The 22,854-nt window shown below is 51.5% G+C and overlaps 1 protein-coding gene across 3 annotated transcripts in view; it reads left to right on the top strand.

Annotated features, from left to right (window-relative positions):
- Window positions 1-215: 215 nt before the first annotated feature.
- LOC105478247 (olfactomedin 2) overlaps window positions 216-22,854 on the top strand; it is an 85,990-nt gene continuing 63,351 nt past the window's right edge. The window contains exon 1 of one of the 3 annotated variants that reach the window (XM_011735558.2): window positions 216-428. In XM_011735558.2, the coding sequence (XP_011733860.1) occupies window positions 366-428 (63 nt within the window). In that variant the 5' untranslated portion in view covers window positions 216-365. Of the gene's footprint in view, window positions 429-21,734; window positions 22,055-22,854 lie in introns of those variants that run through there. The other 2 variants (XM_011735404.2, XM_011735474.3) reach the window with 2 other exon arrangements.

Here is a 22,854-nt window from a genome sequence, read left to right as displayed (position 1 = left end):
TCCCCCACCTCCGCGACCCGCTCCGGGAATGGCCTGGGGGTTGGGGGGCGCTGCCAAGTCCTGTCCTCAGGTCCCCTCGCTGGTGCTGGCTCCCCCACTTCCCCGCCCCCCACCCCCCCACCCGACCCTGCTCGAGCTGCGCCCGAAGACGAGCTGGGGGCGGGGCGGGGGGCGGAGCCCGCAACAAAGACTCGGAGCAAGCGAGGGGGCGGGGGTGGGGCGGAATCCCGGCCGCCGGTGAGGCGGGGGAGGCGGCGGCGCAGGGTCGCCCCGGCCGGGCGGGCGGGGTCGCGCCTGGTGGCGGTCCCCGCGCCGAGACGCCGCTAGGGCGGGCGGGGGTCGGGACGCCGGGCTGGGGGCGCGTCATGTGGCCGCTCACGGTCCCGCCGCCGCTGCTGCTGCTGCTGTGCTCAGGCCTGGCCGGACAGGTAGGGGCCCGGCGGGCAGGTGCGGGCGCGGGTGGCTCCGGGAGAGGAGGGGGGCACGGAAGGTTCTTGCAGAAACGGTGTTGGGAGGCTCCACAAGCCCCCCCAGCTGCAGGGCGGCGAGGGACGGGGGTCGCACAGCGGGGGAGGGGCCGGGACGTGCACTCTCTGGCTTGGGAGAGGACAAGGGGGGCTTCAAATCCAGCCTCAGGTTGGGCTGGTTTGGGGGTGGCATCTTTGGGGTTCTCAACCCCTCCACGGCCTCGAGCCCCCACCCCGCCATCTCGCGGGAGCTGAGTGGGGTTGGGAGGGAAACTTCAGGGGGCTTTGGACGGGGATGGTTGCTTACCCTTGACTTCCTCTTCGGGGCCGAGATGCCCAGTTTCTGAAGCCCCCCACTCCTCGCCTGCAGCCCCCAGTGTGGGGCAGGGGGCGGGACTCACGTGAGAGTGACTGACGGGGACGCGTGTGAAATGCTTTGGGGGTGCAGGGTAAACGTGTGTGTCTTTGTGTCGTGGTTGGGTGTGACCGGGGGGAGTTTGTGTGTGTGGCGGTTGGGGGGCTTGTCCAAGTAGTGCCTGAGTTGGGGTGTGATCGGTATGTGAGAGAGTCTGTGTGTGACCGTGTCCTCATTACTGGCTCCGGATGACTGGGTGTTGTACAATACGTGTGTGGCCAGGTGTGTGGCCGTGTGAGAGCCTTGGAGTCAGCGTGTGCTATTCTGTACCTTTGGGTAAATCATTCTAAAAGGGTGTGTGTGTGTGTGCGCGCGCGCGCGCGCGCGCGCAAGCGCTGTGTGTGCAAACGTGTCCATCCATGCACGTGTGTGTGTCTTGGTGCCTTGCTCACAACCGCACACGCCATTCATGCCCTTATAGAAGCATCTCCCTCCCCCTGGCACCCTTCTCTTGGGCAGGCTCAGGGAGCCTTGCAGAATGTGGGGCGTCCATGCTCTCTTTTGCTATTGGAAAGCCCCCTTCTCCTCCTCCATCTTGGGGGTGAGAGCACCCCCAAGTTCTCAGCTCTGTAGGAGTTCACAGGGAAGCTGGGATCAAAAATAATAAAGTAGTCATTATAATAACAGTGAGCATTCATTACGTGCTAATTTGAGGGGTGCTGTTTCAATCACACAGCACAGACTAAGGCATTTAACCCCCTCTGCCTCTTGTCTACTAGGGCATGGTATTGTTACCTTCATTTTATAGATGGGGAAACTGAGGCACAGAAAAGTTAAATCACTTACTCAAGCTCGAGAGTGACAGAGGTGGGACTGAGCCGAGGCAGTCTGGCTCCTGAGCCCACACGATTACCCTCTTGTTAAATAATCCGCTCCATGGGTGTGGACAGCGTCCGTGAAGACATTGCTAGGGGGAGGTTTTTAGGTAGATAGGCAGGGGAGAAACAATCTGGGCACCTTCCCCTTCCTCATCAAGAAAAGAATCAGACCCTTGTACTCACCCCGAGGGGGGTGTTGGGAGGAATGGAGGTTAGACTCCAGATAGAAGGATTTCTAGGCCATGAGGAGAGGTTGTGGGGTCCCCTCCCTCGCTCCTCCATTTCCCCACGCATCTAAGCACCCACGCGCTGGGTGGAATAGGGATTGTGCCCAGCGCCAGGCATCAGGCCACACACAGTAGGTACTCAATGGATGTGTGAGCCGGAGAGAAGCAAAGAGACACACCTGGGAGAGATAAAAGACCAAAAGAGGCACACACTTGAGAAACCGCTGGAAAAAAAATGAACCAGGAATCAAGTTGAATTATCCTTGGAGCCACCCCCTGTGGCTTCTCCTCCACCCCCTGCTAGGGGGACCCTAGATTTTCTGTCTTCTCACCAAGATTGGCTAGGGTGCCAGAGTTTGCTGCCAGAGTTGCAATTGGAGGGTGAATCCTACAGCCCCCGGGGCTGGGAGGGAGTTGCTTTGGGGGCGGGACTAAGGAGGTCAGTGGAGGCGGGGCTAAAGGACAATGGAGGCGTGGCCAAATGAGGTAATCCGTTAGGGCGGGGCTGGTGGAATCCTGCCGTGGGCTGCAGTGCCTCCAGGCGGCCACTGCGGGAACTACATAGTTGTAAAACAGTCTAGGCGGCCCGTACACCCCCTTGGCGTTGGCTCACCCAGCCTGGCAACCCAGGGAAGGGAGGGGTCTGCAGAGAGGATGCTCTACCTGCTCCTAGCTCCCTCCATCACTTTCCGAAGACTTCTTCCCTGTTCCTGATGGACCCGGGGTCCTTCCTAGAAATCATTGGTTAATCCATTCCGCGAACAGATTATGCACTGGGGATACAGCCACCAACTGAGTCATCAAATCCCTGCTCTCCTGGAGTTGACCTAGTAGAGGAGACAGAAAAGAACCGAGTAACCCATGTAATACAGTGTCGGCAACTAAATATACATATGATACAATGCAAGTAGCATGAAGAATAACAGATAAAGTATAGAAGATTAGAGTGGAGCTGGGTGCAGTGGCTCACACCTGTAATCCCAGCACTTTGAGAGGCTGAGGCAAGTGGATCGCCTGAGGTCAGGAGTTCGAGACCAGCCTGGCCAACATGGTGAAACCCTGTCTCTACTAAAAATATAAAAAATTAGCTGGGCGTGGTGGCGGGCACCTGTAATCCCAGCTACTCGGGAGGCTGAGGCAGGAGAATTGCTTGAACCTGGGAGGCGGAGGTTGCAGTGAGCCAAGGTCATGTCACTGCACTCCAGCCTGGGCAACAGAACAAGACTCTGTCTCAAAGCGAAAAAAAAAAAAAAAAAAACAGAAAAAGATTACAGGGTGGAGGCTATTTGAGCCAGTGTGGTGAGGGAAGGTGTCTCTAAATAGGTGGCATTTCAGGTGACATCTGAAGAAGGTGAGAGAAGGAGCCTTGTGGGTGTCTGGGGGAAGAGCATTCAAGGTGGGAGGAACAGAAGGTGCAAAAGCCCTGGGGTAAGAACAAGCTTGGTGAGTTTCAGAAGCAGTGTGGACACTGGTGTGGCTGGAGAGGAGTGAGTAATGGGGACGTTGGTGGGGAGATGAGGCCAGGGAAGCCAGACCACTTAGGAACTTGTAAACTGTGGGCGGAAGTTTGGATTTGACCCAGAGAGCAGGAGAACAGGAAAGCAGAGCCTTTCAGAGGCATTGTCCATTCATTCAGGATCTATCCACAATGATCTGGGTTCTGGCCTGGGAGTGAGTACCAGAGAGCTTGATAGTTCTGAGCTCCACTATTTTCCCTGTGGAAAAGATGCCTTGCTGATCCCTGATCCCTCCCTAAGATCTAGCTACATCGTTGGCACTGTCTGGGTTTGGGACCAACTCTTTCCTGGGGCTTCCAGAGGATGGGGAGAAGGAATAATTCAGTTTAGATCACATGCCTCAGGGACTTCACACTTGCCGCTCGTCTCCCTGTGACACTGTTCCTCCTGGTAGCTATTTATCTCTGATGTCTGCTTAAATGTCACCTCCTCCAAGAGGCCCACCCTGAACAGCTAGGTGAAATAGCCCCCTGCTGCCACTCTCTGAGTGCTTACTCCGTGTTCTTTTTCTATTTATTTATTTTATTTTATTTTTTTTGAGATTGAGTCTTGCTCTGTTGCCTGGGCTGAAGTGCAGTGGCGCGATCTCGGCTCACTGCAACCTTTGCCTCACGGGTTCAAGTGATTCTTGTGCCTCAACCTCCCGAGTAGCTGGGACTACAGGCACATGCCACCTGACGCCCGGCCAGTTTTCTTTGTATTTTTAGTAGAGACAGGGTTTCACCATGTTGGCCAAGCTGGTCTTGAACTCCTGACCTTAGGTGATCTGCCATCCAAAGTGCTGGGATTATAGATGTGAGCCCGGCCATGTTTTCCTTTACAGCTCTTGTTTCCACATTTCTATGATTCTTCTATTCATTCATTGTCTATTTCCCCACTACAGCGGCAGTTTATCAGGGTTCAGCCAGCTTTGTTGTTTCTCCAGTGTCTAGAACAGAGCCTGACACACAGTAGGTGCTCAGAAGTATCTGCTGGGTGGATGGATGGATGGACCCCCTCACACACACAGAGTGTCTTTCTTTCTCAAGACACAGGATTCTTGTATCAAGAGAGTGTCAGGGGAACACTCGCTCCTGGATGAAAGGCACCGAGAAACCCATTCTTTGGGCCAGGTGTGATGGCTGACACCTGTGATCCCAGCATTTTGGGAGACCAAAGCCAGAGGGTCTCTTGAGGCCAGGAATTTGAGACCAGCCTGGGCAATACAGCAAGATCCCATCTCTACAATAACTTTTTCTTTTTTTTATTTTTGAGATGGAGTCTTGTTCTGTCACCCAGGCTGGAGTACAGTGGTGTGATGATCTCAGCTCCGTGCAACCTCTGCCTCCCAGGCTCAAGAGATTCTTGTGCCTCAGCCTCCCGAATAGCTGGGACCACAGGGGTGTGCCACCATGCCCAGTTAATTTTTGTATTTTTAGTAGAGATGGGGTTTCACCATGTTGGCCAGGCTGGTCTCAAATTCCTGACCTCTTGATTTGTCTGCCTCGGCCTCCCAATCTGCTGGGATAACAGGCGTGAGCCACCGTGCCTGGCCTTTACAGTAACTTTTTAAAAAATTGGCCAGGCCTGTAGTTCTACTTAGGGGCCAGGGTGTGAGGATCACTTCAGCCCGGGAGTTCAAGGCTGCAGTGAGCTATTATTGCACCACTGCACTCCAGCTTGGGCGACAGATTGACCCTGTTTCCACAAAAAAGAAAGAAAGAACACCCATCTTCTTTACCTGTGCCTGAAATTCCACCCTGATAGGGCACTGCTATTTAGGGGTAGGACGATGTTCTCCTGGGGCTCCTTTAGAGTATGTAAATGTCCCAGTGGAGGGAAGTAAAAGGAAATTGAAAGACTCTTGAGTTAGTGTAGGGAAGCGCCCCTTTGGGGCTGGATTTAAGATTATGGAGCTTGGGCGACATCTAGTGGTTGAATGAGGTTTGTGCAGAGACTGTGTGCGTCTGTGTGACTGGTGGGTGAATGTGTGTGATTTTACACCTGTGCCTGTGCATGTGCGTATGTGGGATGGAGGTGCCCAGGTCAGGGTAAAACAGGTGAGATACTCGCCGCGGGTGCAAACATTTTAAAAAGTTGTTGATGATGATGATGATGATGATTTGAGACGGAGTCTTGCTGTGTTGGCCAGACTGGAGTGCAATGGCGCGATTTCGGCTCACTGCAACCTCCGCCTTCCGGGTTCAAGCGATTCTCCTGCTCAGCCTCTTGAGTAGCTGGGATTACAGGCGCGCATCACCACACCCAGCTAATTTTTTTTTTTTTTTTTTTTTTTTGTATTTTTAGTAGAGACAGAGTTTCACCACATTGCCCACACTGGTCTCGAGCTCCAGACCTCAGACGATCCGCCCGGCTTGGCCTCCCAAAGTGCTGGGATTACAGGTGTGAGCCACAGTGCTGGGCCTATTGCTAAGACGGAGTCTTGTTCTGTCACCCATGCTGGAGTACAGTGGTGCAGTCATAGCTCACTGAAGCCTCTAACTCCTGGGCCCAAGTGATCCTTCTGCCTCAGCCTCCTGAGTAGCTAGGGTGACAGGTACATGGTATAGTGTTCAGCTATAGTGCAAAATTTAAGGGGATGGCCCTAAAAAAATAAAAACCAGTAACCAAGATAAATAATATTTTATTGGAACATTTTAAGAAAATCTAAATTAATGCAAGAAAAATCTACGATGAACAAAAACCAATTTTTAATTAACTATGGGCTCCACCTCTGCACTTGCATAACTTACCTCACTCTAATTTTGGCCCCGTAGGCAGGTGTCTGTGGTGTCATGCATGTATGTATATGTTTGGTGGTTGTGTGCAGGTTCAGGGACCATGAGCACAGGGACATGCTTGTATCATCATCACACCAGTGACTGCATCCTTGTAGGCCAACCATATGTTTTGTGTGGATTTCTTTTTTTCTTTCTTTTTTTTTTTTTGAGATGGAGTTTCACTCTGTTGCCCAGGCTGGAGTGCAATGGCGCAATCTCGGCTCACCGCAAACTCCGCCTCCTGGGTTCAAGCGATTCTCCTGCCTCAGCCTCCCTCCCTGGTTCAAGCGATTCTCCTGCCTCAGCCTCCCAAGTAGCTGGGATTACAGGCATGTGCCACCACATCTGGCTAATTTTGTATTTTTAGTAGAGACGGGGGTTTCTCCATGTTGGTCAGGCTGGTCTCGAACTCTTGACCTCAGGTGATCTGCCCGCCTCGGCCTCCCAAAATGCTGGAATTACAGGCGTGAGCCACCGCGCCTGGCCTAGTATGTGTGGGTTTCTGATGAGCCCAGTGGCTGGTGTGGGCAATGACTTTTTTTTTTTTTTTTTTTTTTTTTTTTTTTTTTTTTTGAGACGGAGTCTCGCTGTGTCTCCCAGGCTGGAGTGCAGTGGTGTGATCTCGGCTCACTGCAAGCTCCGCCTCCCAGGTTCACGCCATTCTCCCGCCTCAGCCTCCCAAGTAGCTGAGACTACAGGCGCCCGCCACCACGCCCGGCTAGTTTTTTTTGTATTTTTAGTAGAGACGGGGTTTCACCATGTTAGCCAGGATAGGAGCAATGACTTTTTAGCCCCAGGATTCAGTGTCAGTGCCTGGGAGGCAGTAATGTGCTGTTTTCATTTGTTCCTACACTCATGTATTCATTTATTTTATTTTTTTATTTTATTTTGAGACGGGGTCTCACTCTGTTGCTCAGGCTGGAGTGAAGTGGCGCAATCTCGGCTCACTGCAACCTCCGCCTCCCGAGTTCAAGCTGTTCTCCCACCTCAGCCTCCCGAGTAGCTGGGACCACAGGTGCACGCCACCATGCCCAGCTAATTTTTGTATTTTTAGTAGAGACAGGGTTTCACTATATTGTTCAGGCTGGTCTCAAACTCCTGACCTCAGGTGATCCACCTGCCTCAGCCTTCCAAAGTGCTGGGATTACAGGCGTGAGCCACCGTGCCCGGCCCATGTATTGATTTAGAGGGCATTCATTGACAGCCTTCTGTATCTCAAGCATTATACTATGCAGTAAGCACTAGGTGGTAGTTTGTGCTCTCAAGGAGTGGAGTAGAAGATTTAACTTCTGGAGGAGTTGAGCCTGGCTGTGTTGGGAAAAAGTTGTCATAACAGGAACACTTTATTCCCACATCTAGGGAACTCTTGTCTGAGAACATTAACATGTCTTCACTGCCAAGGTGGAAGCCCATTCTGTCTCTTTTTCTCTTTTTGAGATGGGGTCTTGCCATGGTGCCCAGGGCGGCCTCGAATTCCTGGGCTTAAGCAATTCTCCTGCCTCAGCCTCCCAAGTAGTTGGGATTACAGGTACACACCACCTCAGTGTGTCTTGCGACTTCATCCATCCAGAGCGTAGCCACAAACCAAGAAGTAACCAGGAAAGAGCAGAGAGTAGGGAGAGGAGATTCCATGAAGACTATATACAAAAGTTTACTATCTTTCTCTCTCTCTCTCTCTTTTTTTTTTTAGAGAGAGTCTCACTCTATCGCCCAGTCCGGAGTGCAGTGGCACGATCTCATCTCACTGCAACCTCCACCTCTTGGGTTCAAGCAATTCTCATGCCTCAGCCACCCAAGTAGCTGGGACTATAAGTGTGCACCACCACGCCTGGCCAGTTTTTATATTTTTAATAGAGACGGTGTTTTGCCATGTTGCCCAGGCTGGTCTTGAACTCCTGGCCTCAAGTGATCCGCCCACCTTGGCCTCCCTAAGTGCTGGGATTACAGGCGTGAGCCACCACGTCCAGCCTGGAAAAGGTTGTTCTTATTGCTTCTGGGGACCCAGTAGACTCTTGGTCCCTGTTTACTCTTACTTTATATGTAGTTCCAACAATCCTGGGCAGCTAGTACCTAGCCTTGCTTAATAGACGAGAAGACAGGTGTCATTGCACAAGAAGAAAAAAAACCAAAAGGCAGAGCCGGTTCAGCCATCAAATGAAATGGTAAATAGCTTCTCACTTTTTAGGCTGTGAGAGTCCTGGTGAATCCCAAGAAAAATACATGTTGAGCACATGGTGAGCCAGGTTCTTTTTAAATTTTATTTTTATTATTATTTTTTTTTAAGAGGCAGGGTCTTGCTCTGTTGACCAGGCTAGACTGGAGTGGTGTGATGACAGCCCACTGTTGCCTCAACCTCCTTGGCCCGAGTGATCCTCCTACCTTAGCCTCTCAAATAGCTAGGACTACAGGTGTGTACCACTACATCCAGTTAATTTTTCTTTTTCTTTTTTTTTTTGTAGAGGTGGGGGTCTCACTATGTTGTCCAGGCTGGTCTTGAACTCTTGGCCTCAAGTGATCCTCTTGCCTCAGCCTCCCAAGGTGCTGGGATTAATACTGCTGTGATCATGGGTGTACCAATATCTCTTTGAGACACTGAGTTCAATTCTTTTGTGTACATACTCAGCAGTGGCGTGGCTGGGCCAGGCACAGCAGCTCACACCTGTGATCCCAGCAATTGGGAGGCTGAGGTGGGTGGATTGCTTGAGCCCAGGAGTTTGAGACCAACCTTAACAACATGGTAAAACACTGTCTCTACAACAAATACAAAAATTAGCTGTGCCTGTGGTCCCAGCTACTCGGGAGGCTGAGGTGGGAGGATCACTTGAGCCCGGGAGGTCAAGGCTGCAGTGAGCCATGATTGTACCACTGCCTGGGTGACAGGGTAAGATCCTGTCTCAAAAACAAAAGGTATTGCTGGGTCAAAGGGTAACTACGTTTTAAGTTTTTGAAGAACTACAATAATGTTTTCTATGGCGGCTGCACCATTTTACGTTCCCACAAAGGGTTCTTATTTTTCCACTTCCTCGCTAACACTTGTTGTTTTTGTCGAAAGCCTCTGACCACATTGTTTTTGTCAACTGAATAATATATAACTTTTTTCTTTTGTTGTGTTTTGCTTAGACAGGGTCTCACTCTGTTCCCTTGGCTAGAGTGCAGTGGTGTGATCTCGGCTCACTGCAGCCTCCGCCTTCCGGACTCAGGCCATTCTCCCGCCTCAGCCTCCCAACACCTCTGTAGCTGGGATTATGCACCGCCATGCCTGGCTGATTTTTTTGTAGAGCTGGGATTTCACCATGTTGCCCAGGCTGGTCTCCAACTCCTGGGCTCAAATGATCTGCCTGCCTCAGCTTCCCAAAGTGCTGGGATTACAGGCATGAGCCATGGCACCCAGCCATAATTTTTTTTTTTTTTTTTTTTTTTTGAGACGGAGTCTTGCTCTGTCACCCAGGCTGGAGTGCAGTGGCCAGATCTCGGCTCACTGCAAGCTCTGCCTCCCGGGTTCACGCCATTCTCCTGCCTCAGCCTCCCGAGTAGCTGGGACTACAGGCACCCGCCACCTCGCCCGGCTAGTTTTTTTGTAATTTTTAGTAGAGACGGGGTTTCACCGTGTTAGCCAGGATGGTCTCAATCTCCTGACCTCGTGATCCGCCCGTCTCGGCCTCCCAAAGTGCTGGGATTACAGGCTTGAGCCACCGCGCCCAGCCCCCAGCCATAATTTTGTTTTATGTGTGTTTCTGTTTTAGAATATCATATATATATATCAGATATATATATACACACACACATATATATATCACATATATATGTATTTTTTGATTCATTAGCATTGAACTCCCGGCCAATAGCACTACATCTGATGCCTGAATGAAGCTTCTCTAACACGTCTTTTCTCCGTGAGACACATCACAGCCTTCTTGCACTCAGAAACACTAGGCTACACTTCAGCACGGTGCGTGGGGGCCACTGAAGATAGCGAAGTCACCAACAAACAGCACAAAAATATGAAAAGCTTAGCACTAAATGGATCATAAAAAAGATACTTGCATGTAGTATCAGAACTGGAGGAAGAAAGCAGTGTGTCTCCTTATTAGAACCTCAACAGGGTTGGGTGACTGAGTATGTTGTCAGGCCAGGAGCAATGGCTCACGCCTATAATCCCAGTGCTTTGGGTGGCCAAGGCGGAAGGATGGCTTCAGCCCAGGAGTTCAAGACCAGCCTGGGCAACAGAGTGAAACCTCCGTTTCAAAAAAAAAAAAAATTATTTATTTATTTATTTATTTATTTATTTATTTATTTATTTTTGTAGAGACGGGGCTGTCGCTCTGTTGCCCAGGCTGAAATACAGTGGCGCGATCTCGGCTCACTGCAACCTCCACCTCCTGGGTTCAAGTGATTCTTGTGCCTCAGCCTCCCGAGTAGCTGGGATTACAGGCACACACCACCAAACCTGGCTAATTTCTGTATTTTTAGTAGAGATGGGATTTTGACATGTTGGCCAGGTTGGTCTCGAACTCCTGACCTCAGGTGATCCACCTGCCTCGGCCTCCTAAAGTGCTGGAATTACAGACGTGAGGCACCATGCCCGGCTCTGCAAAAAAAATTTTTTTAATTAGCTAAGCGTGGTGCTGCATGCCTGAAGTCCCAGCTACTTGGCAGGACTGCTTGACCCCAGGAGGTAAAGGTCACAGTGAGCTATGATCCCACCACTGAACTCCCCTTCCTTCCTTCCTTCCTTCCTTCCTTCCTTCCTTCCTTCCTTCCTTCCTTCCTTCCTTTTCTTTCTTTCTCTCTCTTCTCCTTCCTTCTTTTTCTCCCTTCTTTCTTGCTTTCTTTCTCTCTTTCTTTCCTTTCTTTCTTTCCTCTTTCTTTTCCTTCCTTCCTTTCTTTCTTTTCTTTTTTTCTTTCTTCTCTCTTTCTTCTCTCTTTCCTTTCTTTCCTTCTTTCCTTCCTTCCCTCCTACCTTTCCTTCCTTCCTTCCTTCCTTCCTTCCTTCCTTCCTTCCTTCCTTCCTTCCTTCCTTCCTTTCTTCCTTCCTTCCTTCTCTTTCTTTCTTTCAGACAGAGTCTCACTCTGTCACCCAGGCTGGAGTGCAGCGGCGCGATCTTGGCTCACTGCAAGCTCTGCCTCCTGGGTTCACGCCATTCTCCTGCCTCAGCCTCCCCAGCAGCTGGGACTACAGGCGCCCGCCAACACGCCCAGCTAATTTTTTTGTATTTTTAGTAGAGACAGGGTTTCACTGTGTTAGCCAGGATGGTCTTGATCTCCTGACAAAGTGATCCACCTGCCTCAGCCTCCCAAAGTGCTGGGATTATAGGCGTGAGTTACCGTGCCCAGTCTCTCTCTCTCTCTCTTTCTCTCTCCCTTTCTCCCTTTCTTTCTTCCTTTCTTCCTTTCTTTGTTTTTCTTTCTTTCTCTCTTTCTTTCTTTTCTTTCTTTTTTTCCTGAGACAGTCTCACTCTGTCGCCCAGGCTGGAGTGCAGTGGCAATGATCTTGGCTCACAGCAACCTCTGCCTCCTGGGTTCAAGCAATTCTTGTGCATCAGCTTCCCAAGCATCTGGGATTACAGGTGTGCACCCACCATACCTGGCTAATTTTTGTATTTTTAGTAGAGACAGGATTTCACCATGTTGGCCAGGCTGGTATCAAACTCCTGACCTCAAGTGATCTGCCGGCCTCAGCCTCCCAAAATGCTGGGATTACAGGCGTGAGCCGCCGCACCCGGCTACTCCACCCTGTTTCTAAATAAGAAAAATAATATTATCACTGTGCATGTCCACAAATGACTACAAATGCCCCAGCGAGTATTGATCTTAGAGTATAAACAAATTGCAACAAGTAGGCGAATTTGCCTATCTGGAATTTTTGAATCATGAAGCTCAACTGTATATACGTAGGAGTGGAATTGCTGAGCCATGGGGAGAAACTGCTGTACAGTCTTCCAAAGTTGCAGAGACTCTTCCAAAAAGTCAACAATGTACTCTTCCACCAGTAGTGTATGAAGTGTTCCGGTTGCTCCATATCTTCCCCAACACTTGGTATTGTCTTTTTGTTTGTTTTTTTGAGATGGAGTCTCGCCCAGGCTGGAGTGCAGTGGTGCGATCTCGGCTCACTGCAAGCTCCGCCTCCCGGGTTCACACCATTCTCCTGCCTCAGCCTCCACAGTAGCTGGGACTGCAGGCGCCCACCACCACGCCCGGCTAGTTTTTTAAAATTTTTTTAGTAGAGACGGGGTTTCACCGTGTTAGCCAGGATGGTCTCGATCTCCTGACCTCTTGATCCGCCCGCCTTGGCCTCCCAAAGTGCTGGGATTACAGGCTTGAGCCACCATGCCCACCCTCTTTTTTTTTTTCTTTTCTTTCTTTTTTTTTTTTTGAGACAGGGTCTCACTCTGTCACCCAGGCTGGAGTGCAGTGGCACAATCTCTGCTCACTGCAGCCTCAACCTCCTAGACTCAAGCAATCCTCCCACCTCAGCCTCCCAAGTAGCTAGAACCACAAGCATGCACCACCACGCCTGGCTAATTTTTTTGTAGAGATGGGGTTTTGCCCTGTTGCCCAGGCTAATCTGGAACCCCTGAGCTCAAGTAATCCACCCACCTTGGGCTCCCAAAGTACTGGGATTACAGGTATGAGCCACTGTGCCTGAACTTTTTTTAATTTTAGACATTCTGATGGGTGCCAGATAGTATTGCATTGTGGGTTTATTTATAAATTTATTTTTGTTTTTTTGAGTCAGGGTCTGGTTATGTTGCCTAGGCAGGTCTCCAACTCCTGGGCTCAAGTGATCCTCCCACCTCCGCTTCCCAAAGTGCTGGGAACATTGTGGGTTTAATTTACATTTCCTGATGATGAATGATGTGCCTGCTGATGAATTAAGTGCCTTTCCATATGTTTATTGACAACTTGGATATCCACTTTCGTGAAATGTCTAAGTCTTTTTTTTTTTTTTTTTTTTTTTTGAGACGGAGTCTCGCTGTGTCTCCCAGGCTGGAGTGCAGTGGCGCAATCTCAGCTCACTGCAAGCTCCGCCTCCCGGGTTCACGCCATTCTCCCGCCTCAGCCTCCCAAGTAGCTGAGACTATAGGCGCCCGCCACCACGCCCGGCTAGTTTTTTGTATTTTTAGTAGAGACGGGGTTTCACCATGTTAGCCAGGATAGTCTCGATCTCCTGACCTCGTGATCCACCCGCCTCGGCCTCCCAAAGTGCTGGGATTACAGGCTTGAGCCACCGCGCCCGGCCAAAAATGTCTAAGTCTTTTGCCCACTTCTCTGTTCAGATGTCTGGCTTTTCTTACTGATTTGTAGGAATATGTGTGTGTGTGTGTGTGTGTGTGTGTGTGTGTGTGTGTGTGAGTGTACCCAGATTTTACATAGATACATATACATATTTTACATAAGTGTAAAATCAGGATATGAGATTTTTGTTGGACATAATGATTGCAAATATCTTCTCCTCTGTAGCTTTTCTTTTCATTCTCTTAGTGGTGTCTTTTAATCAATAGAAGTCCTTAATTTCATTTCATTTCTCTCTCTTTTTTTTTTTTTTTTTTTGAGAGAGGGTCTTGCTCTGTTGCCCAGGCTGGAGTGCAGTGGTGGAATTATGGCTCACTGCAGCCTCGATCTCCTGGGCTCAAGTCATCCTCCCACCTCAGCCTGCCGAGTTGCTGGAGCTACAGGTGCACACCACCACACCCAGCTAATTTTTGTAGTTTTTGTAGAGATGGAGTTTCACCATGTTGCCCAGGCTGGTCTCAAATTCCTGGGCTCAAGCCATCCTCCCGCCCTGGCCTCCCAAAGTGCTATTACAGGTGTGAACCACTGCACTCAGCCAGGATTTCTTAATCTTAATGTAGTTCAAATCTTTTTTTCTTTCATGGCTAGTGCTTGTTAGTGTTCTATTTTAAAAATCTTTGCCTAGCTGGGTGCAGTGGCTCATGCCTGTCATCCCAGCATTTTGAAAAGCTGAGGCAAGGGGATCGCTTGAGCCAGGAGTTTGAGACCAGCCTAGGCAAGACCCTGTCTCTACCAAAAATAATAATAAAAAAAATAACCAAGCATGGTGGCATGTAACTGTAGTCCTAGCTATTCGGAAGTTTAGGTAGGAGGATCGTTTGAGTCAGGGAGGTCGAGGCTGCAGTGAAGTGTGATGACGTGACTGCACTCCAGCCTGGGTGACAGGGCAGGCAAAATCGTGTTTCAAAACAACAACAACAAAAGGAAATTATAATTCTGTCTGTTGCATAGGGGTATTCTGAGGGTTAAATGAGTTATTACAGGTACTTTGCTGCAAATGGTGTCTGGAACATGATAGTACTAAGTAAACCTCAGCAATTATTGATATTTTTATTAATATTGATATTAATTTTTTACCCAGAAATTTCAAGGGAAAAAAAACTTTTTTTTTTTTTTTTTGAGACAGAGTCTCACTCTGTTGCCCAGGCTGGAGTACAGTAGTGTGATCTCTGCTCACAGCAACCTCTGCCTCCCAGGTTCAAATAACTTTCCTGCTTCAGCCCCCCAAGTAGCTGGGATTGCAGGTCTGTGCCACCATGCCCAACTAATTTTTTTTTTTTTTTTGTATTTTTAGTAGAGATGGAGTTTTGCCATGTTGGTCAGGCTGGTCTCGAACTTCTGACCTCAAATGATCTGCCCACCTCAGCCTTCCAAAGTGCTGGGATTATTGCATGAGCCTGGCCCCAGAAGAAATATTTTTTTCAGTGGCTCACCAGCATGATATTCACAGTGATGATGATGGGGAAGAGTTGATACTTTCTTGAGATATTTCTGCATCAGGATTAGCTGGCTGTGGTGCTGGTTTGGATAGAGGAGGAGGGATGGAGAAGGAGGGGTAAAAAGTAAACAGTCTCTCATTTCTGACCATGGGTACATAATTGCCAGGACCAGGGTGATGCAAGCAAAGAAGCTTGGGCTCAAAATTTAAGGAGACACTTATTCTCATGTTAGTACAGTGCAGGGCACCTCAAAGAGGGAGCTTGCAGGCAAAGTTTAAAAATGCCTCCCCCTTTTGTATAGGCAGGGTCTTGCTGTGTTGCCCAGTCTGCAGTGCAGAGGTGCCATCATAGCTCACTGCAGCCTCAAAAACTTGGGCTTAAGTGATCCTCCCACCTCAGCCTCCCAAGTAGCTGGTACTACAGGGACATGCCCAGCTACTTAAAATTTTTTTGCGGGGAGGAGGGGCCAGGTGGTGTGGCTTACGTCTGTAATCCTAGCACTTTGGGAGGCTGAGGTGGGCAGACCACCTGAGGTCAGGAGTTCGAGACCAGCTGGCCAACATGGTGAAACCCCATCTCTACTAAAAAAACAAAAATACAAAAATTAGCTGGGCATGGTGGCATGCCCCTGTGATCCCAGCTACTCAGGAGGCTGAGGCAGGAGAATCACTTGAAACCTGGACGCAGAGGTTGCGGTGAGCCAAGATCTCGCCACTGCACTCCAGCCTGGGTGATAGAGCAAGACTCCGTCTCAAAAAAAAAAAAAAAAAAAAAAAAAAAAAAATTGGCAGGGGGCCAGGTGTGGTGGCTCATGCCTGTAATCCCAGCACTTTGGGAGGCCAAGGCATGAGAATCACCTGAGATCAGGAGTTTGAGACCAGCCTGGCCAACATAGACCAGCCTGGCAACATCTACTAAAAATACAAAAATTGGCCAGGTGTCATGGCGCACATCTATAATCCCAGCCACTCGGGAGGCTGAGGCAAGGGAATCACTTGAACCGGGAGGGGAAGGTTGCAGTGAGCCCAGATCGGGCCACTGCACTCCAGCCTGAGCGACAGAGTGAGACTCTGTCTCAAAAAAATAAATAAATAGGAAGAAACGAGGTCTCACTACATTGCCCAGGCTGGTCTCCAACTCCTGGCTTCAAACAATTCTCCCGCTTCAGCCTCCCAAGGTGCTGGGATTACAGGCGTGAGCCACGGCGCCTGGTGGATCTTCCCTTTTCAGCAGTTTTATGGAGGTGTAATTTACAGACAGGTATAAAATTCACCTGTGTAAGCACGCCATTCAATGACTTCGTAAATTTTACAGAATTGTGCAGCCATCACCCTGATCCAATTATAGGACATTTTCATCACCCCCAAAACAGCCCCCGTGCCCATTTGCATTCCATCTCCACTGCCACCCCCAGTTCCAGGCAATCTCTCGTCTACTTTCTGTCTGTATTGATTTGCTCTCCCTGGACATTTTGTATAAATAGAATCATAAACTATGTGGCCTTTTGCCTCTGTCTCCTTTTACTTAGCAAAATGTTTTTGAGGATCATCCACATTGTAACATATATCAGGAGCGTGTTCCTTTTTATGGCAGAATGGCATTCCGTTGTATGGATGTACCGCAATTTGTTTATTTCCTCACCAGTTGATGGGTATTTGGATTGTTTCACTCATTATAACCAATGCTGCTATGAATATTCATGTGTAGGTCTTTTCATGGACATATGCTTTGGTTTCTCTTGGGTAGATGGAATTGTTGGGTCTTTAAAAAGACTTCTAGGGTCTGGTGTGGTGGCTCACGCCTATGATCCCAGCATTTTGGGAGGTTGAGGCAGGTGGATTGCCTGAGCCCAAGAGTTTGAGACCAGCCCAGGCAACATAGTGAGACCCTATCTCTATAGAAAACTTAAAAAATTAGCTGGGCACGGTGGTGTGCATCTGTAGTCTCACCTATTCAGGAGGCAGAGGTGGGAGGATCACTTGAGCCCAGGAATTTGAGGTTACAGTGAACTATGATTGCACCACTGCACTCCAGCCTGGGCAACAGAGTGCCCAGACCCTCGCCTTAAAAAAAAAAAAAAAAAAAATAGGCTGAGCGCGGTGGCTCAAGCCTGTAATCCCAGCACTTTGGGAGGCTGAGACGGGTGGATCACGAGGTCAGGAGATCGAGACTATCCTGGCCTACACGGTGAAACCCCGTCTCTACTAAAAAATACAAAAAACTAGCCGGGCGAGATGGCGGGCGCCTGTAGTCCCAGCTACTCAGGAGGCTGAGGCAGGAGAATGGCGTGAACCCAGGAGGCAGAGCTTGCAGTGAGCTGAGATCCGGTCACTGCACTCCAGCCTGGGCGACAGAGCGAGACTCCGTCTCAAAAAAAAAAAAAAAAAAGATAAAAGAACCACAGTGGATGGGTGTGGTGGCTCATGCCTGTAATCCCAGCACTTTGGGAGGCCGAGGCGGGTGGCTCTCTAGAGGTCAGGAGTTCAAAACCAGCCTGGCCAACATGGTGAAACCCCATCTCTACTAAAAATAGAAAAATTAGCCGGGCATGGTGGCATGCACCTGTAAACCCAGCTACTCGGGAGGCTGAGGCACGAGAATTACTTGAACCCGGGAGATGGAGGTTGCAGTGAGCAGAGATTTCGCCATTGCATTCCAACCTGAGCAACAGAGTGAGACTCCGTCTCAAAACAAAACAAAACAAAAAAGAACTAAAGTAGGGTAAGTGGCAGAGAGTGGTGGGGGGCTCAGATTGTAGATGAGGTGGCCAGGGAAGGTCCTTTGGAGAAGATCACCATATCACTGAGGGTCTTGTTAGGGAAACAAACCACTCTGTGTGTTTCAGAGAGGGGGAATTTAATACAGGGAATTGGTTAAGTGGGAGAAGAAAGAGTTGAGAAGCCACATGGGATGATGAGGAAATCCGGAATAAGCTACAGCAGAACACTACTGGAGGGACATGGCACAGAGGGGATGTGATGAGGAAGGGACCCTTGGGTAGGAACTGGGACTATGGAGGAGGCGTAGCCACTGCTGGAAAACACCGTTCACCCCAAGCGGACACAGGAGAGAAACACGTTGGCTTCTCCCTTCCTCTCCAAGCTCCCATCTCCCTCCAGTGCCTCCCATTGGATAAACCGAACAGGAAGCCAGTATGCAATGGAATCTGGGAAATGTAGTTTTCTTGGGGGAAGGGCAGGGCATGGCTCTGACCCACACAATGACAGAGCAGAGATATAAATTAAATAAAGGACTGGGAATGGTGGCTCGCATCCATAGTCCCAGCTACTTGGGAGGCTGAGGCGGGAGGATAGCTTAAGCCTAGGAGTTAGAGGCTGCAGTGAGCTATGATCGAACCACTGCACTCCAGCCTGGGTGACAGAGCAAGACCCTGCCTCTAAAAACTACATTAATTAAGTAAAGGAACAAGTCATGTGGGGCATCATTGGTAACAGTGTTTTGTGTAGAGGGAACAGGAAGTTCAAAGGTCCTGAGGTAGCAGTGTCCCAGATGCAGCCAAAACTTTGAGAGTGGGTGTGATGGTCCAGGCAGAATGAGAGTGGCAGGGAACCCAGACAAAGCCCTGAAAGATACAGAGTTTTTGGGAGTAGCAGGAGACAGCGACGGCACAGCCAGAGAGGTGGGCGCAGAACTAGGAAGTGATACCGTGTCTCTGAAGTCAAGGGAAAAAGGAGTTTCAAGAAGGTGATGGTGCATGGAGACTGACTGACTGTGAGAATGACCTAAGGAGGACTGGCATGAGGGTACGGACCTGGCAAATTGGCACCTTCGGTGAGAGGAGTTTTGGAAATGCTGGGGAGGTGGGAGGCGAGGAATTAAATGCAAGAAGTGCAAACTTGAGCACAGACCACTCCTTGAAGAAGCTTGGATGCGCTGAACTAAGGCAGTTTCCCACAGCACCCATGGCCAGAGAGTGAGAAAGTTGGGTTGGGTTCCAAATTGTCTAAGCCAGGAGGCCTGGAGCCCAGTTGGTCTTAGGATCTGAAATCAGACAGACCTGGTTTCAAAACCTGGGCCCCCACTTCCATGCTGGGTTCCCCTGATCTGGGTCCCTCTCCTCTCTGAGCTCAGTTTCCTTACCTGGAAATAGGAGTGTCGCTGTACTGTTCATGGATGTTGCAGCAACTGTTAACAATGCATCTGCAAAGTGTTTAGCACTCATCAATGAAAGCTTTAGAACAAGCTGGTAAGAACTCTTTTTTCTTTTTTTTTAGACAGGGTCTCACTCTGTCTGTCGCCCAGGCTGGAAGGCTGGAGTGCAGTGGCTCGATCTCCGCTCACTGCAACCTCCGCCTCCCGGGTTCAAGCAATTCTCCCGCCTCAACCTCCCAAGTAGCTGGGTTACAGGCGTGCGCCACCATAGCCGGCTAATTTTTGTTTTTTTGGTAGAGACAGAGTTTTACCATGTTGACCAGGCTGGTCTCGAACTCCTGGCCTCAAGTGATCCATCCGCCTCGGCCTCCCAAAGTTCTGGGATTACAGGCATGAGCCACTGTGCCCGGCCTCAAATAATAACAACAATGGTAGCTACTATTTGAAAAACTTACCATGTCCCAGACACTTGTAAAGTATTTTACAAACATCATCATCCCTTATTCTCCCCCTGGCTCACTCCAACTATGCTGGCCTCCTTCCTGGTCCTGGAACACTCCTGCCCCAGGGCCTTTGCACTTGCTGTTCCTGTTGCCTGGAACTCTCTTCCCCCAGATATCCAAATGGTTCCCTTCCTCACTTTCTTTCTTTCTTTTTTTTTTTTTTTTGAGATGGAGTCTCGCTCTGTCGCCCAGGCTGGAGTGCAGTGACCGGATCTCAGCTCACTGCAAGCTCTGCCTCCTGGGTTCACGCCATTCTCCTGCCTCAGCCTCCTGAGTAGCTGGGACTACAGGTGCCCGCCACCACGCCCGGCTAATTTTTTGTATTTTTAGTAAAGACAGGGTTTCACTGCATTAGCCAGGATGGTCTCTATCTTCTGACCTCGTGATCCGCCCGCCTTGGCCTCCCAAAGTGCTGGGATTACAGATGTGAGCCACTGGGCCAGCCCCCCTTTCCTCACTTTCTTCAGGTCTCTGCTTAAACGTCCCTTTCTCCAATCACCCTGTTTAAAGTTTACTTCCCCTTCCTCTTAATATCTTACGTACTTTACTTTTTCCCCTATTTCTTGACTGTCTCACCCCATAGAATATTCATCTTCACATCCAACCTGGAGGCTCACTCCTGGAATCCCAACACTTTGGGAGGCCAGGGTAGGAGGATCGATTGAGGCCAGGGTTTCGAGACCAGCCCGGGCAACATAGAGAGATGCCCATCTCTACCAAAAAAAAAAAAAAAAAAAAAAAAAGAGAGAGAGAGAGAAAAGAATATTCAATTTCATACAGGCAGACATTTTTGTCTGTTGTTCACAGTACTTGGGACATAGTAGATGCTCAGTAAATTACCTGATTCTCAGGATGACCAAGCCCTTTACACGTGTTAGGTCTCCACCACCCACTTGGCAAATGGGGAAACTGAGGCAGAGAGGAACAGTCATCCCCGCAGGTCACACTTCCATCTCGGTGTTGTCCAGCTCAGAAAAAAAGACTGTTCAAGACCCCCAGCCCCACTCCCCCCTCATCCTTAGCGCTTCTCCCCAGCCCGAGCCCTCAGCCCCAGGCCGTCGCCTGGAAAGGCCTGAGTCATCGCCGCCTCCAGATGGCGGCGGCCGCGGGCTGAGGGCGACGGCGGCGGCGGCGCGAGGTGACGCGGGGACGCCAGGAGGGGGCGTGAGTGCAGGCAAAACAGAGGAAATTAAAACCAGCCCGGCGCTGCTCTTCGCGGCCCCGCGGCCGCCGCCACCGGCTGGTGCGTGGGCGGACGGGTGGGCGGCGAGGGCACTGCGCTTCCAGCTCCCCCGAGGGGGCAGGCCGGGAGCAGGTCCCCGGGGCCGCGAGAAAGGTCCGAAGCGTGAGTGCCCCGCCCCCACCCCAAGTTAAAGTTGCGAGTCTACACCTGCCCGAGACTCGCCTCCTAAAAGCTGCGTACTGGGTCTCCGCGGTCCCTGGGTAGGATGCTGCCCTTGGTTGTCGTAGGAACTCCTCCCGTGGCCGAAGTGACCCCAGCACCGCACCTGCACCCAAGCAATTGCGTCTGCTGGCCCTGGATCACGCCACCCTTGGGGCACGAAATGACCGAGGGATCCCTAGAGTGGTCTCAGTGCCCGGGAAGGAAGCCCCTTCCCGCAGCTAAAGGAGATTCTTGGTGACCCGATTCATGGGAGCGCACGAGCGTGTCGCCCCCCCACGCCCCCCAATGCCCGCTCTCCAAGGTTTTAGGGAGCCAGGGTGGGTGTCTCAACAGTAAGTGGGTGGGGACTTGCGACTCCGGCCCCCTGCCCTCTTCAGGTGGCCGGGGTGGGCCGAGTGCGCCTTTACGCGCGGGGTCCCGCGGCTGGGGCTCGGAGAGGGGCTGCGCGCGGGAGGCGGTCCGGGAACACCGCCTAGGGGGAGCGGCGTGGGGGGGAATACCGCTGGGGGGCGGGGCTGGGGAATGACACCGCGGTGGGGGTGGGGCTCTTGGGGAATGCCACCAGGGGGAGATCCCCCGCCCCATGGAGCGGTCCCCGGCGGGGGGCGGGCGAGGCTGTTGGATGGGGAGGTGAGGGCAGTCTGGGCGCCCCCCGCCCCCCGCCGGGCTCCGGGCCGGAGCCGTGACGTCACGGCGGCTGGAAGTGCCCGGCGCGGAGGCGCTGGAGGGGGCGGGGGGCCGAGCCGGCGCTTTATAAGAGGAGCCCGCCAGGCGCGCCGAGCCGCAGCCCGCGTCCCCGAGCCCCCCCTCACCCCAGCCCGGAACCCCCCCACCCGCAGCTTGCGCTCGTGCCCCCTCCCCCACGCCCCCCGGGGCGCCTGGGTGTCGAGGGACAGAGCGCCCCGCTGCGGGCCAGAGAAGGGAAGCGCGGCGGGCGGCCGCGGGGCATGAGGCGGGGGCGCGATGTCGGTGCCGCTGCTCAAGATCGGGGCTGTGCTGAGCACCATGGCCATGGTCACCAACTGGATGTCGCAGACGCTGCCCTCGCTCGTGGGGCTCAACGGCACCGTGTCCCGTGCGGGCGCCTCCGAGAAAATCGTGAGTGGCTGCCGCGCGGGGGGCGCTCCCGGGGGGCGTGGTGCCCGCGCCACCGCCACTACCGCCGCCGCAGCCCCCGGGGGCCCCCACCTGTACCCCCCTACCCCCATGCTCCCCACGACCCTTCCCGGCGCGCCTGGGTAGGGGACGCCCTCTCGGGGTTCCAGGGTCGGACGTGGAGGCAGAAGGAGCCCCGGGACCCGCAGCCATCTCCGCGCCATTTGGCATGGTTCTTGTTGTTATTATTGATTATTATTATTATTAGTGAGCAATGTCTGAGCGCCAACAGTGTACCGGGCTCGCTCCAGCCCCAGGGCGGAGGCGACAAGGGCTGCGGAATTGAGCGGAGTCCGGGCTGAGTGGGGTGCAGCGGGAGGACGGTGAGACTCGGGGGTTTAGAAAAACCCTGTCTCTGAAAGAGGGGAGGATCCAGGGGTTTCCGAGTGTCTCCACCTTCAAGGTCTCTGCCTGGTTCCGTCTTGGCGTCTCTGAGTAGTTCTGTCTGGGTCTATTTCCCCTGCTTTGCGTCTCTGGGTCTCTTTCTATTAATATTTCTGTCTCTCCCTGTCTCTGTCTCTGGCTCTGTGGCGCTGTCTGAGAGTTTGTGTCTCTTTTTCTCTCGCCTGCACCCCTTCCTCCATTCTTGCCTCGCCATGTGCTGAATATTTATCCCCATAACTCACCCTCCCTGGGAGGTAGAAAGGGCGCAGACTGGGGCCGGAGCTGACACTGCCTCCAGGAGCTCCGGGATTGCGCCTTCCCATCCCATCCCCCTTTGTGGCTTTATCCTCCAGCTTCCC

The sequence above is a fragment of the Macaca nemestrina genome, chromosome 20, assembly GCF_043159975.1.
Source record: "Macaca nemestrina isolate mMacNem1 chromosome 20, mMacNem.hap1, whole genome shotgun sequence".
Classification (NCBI taxonomy): Eukaryota; Metazoa; Chordata; class Mammalia; order Primates; family Cercopithecidae; genus Macaca; species Macaca nemestrina.
The sequence above is the reverse complement of the archived record's forward strand: the minus strand, read 5'-3'. Positions and strand labels throughout refer to the sequence as shown.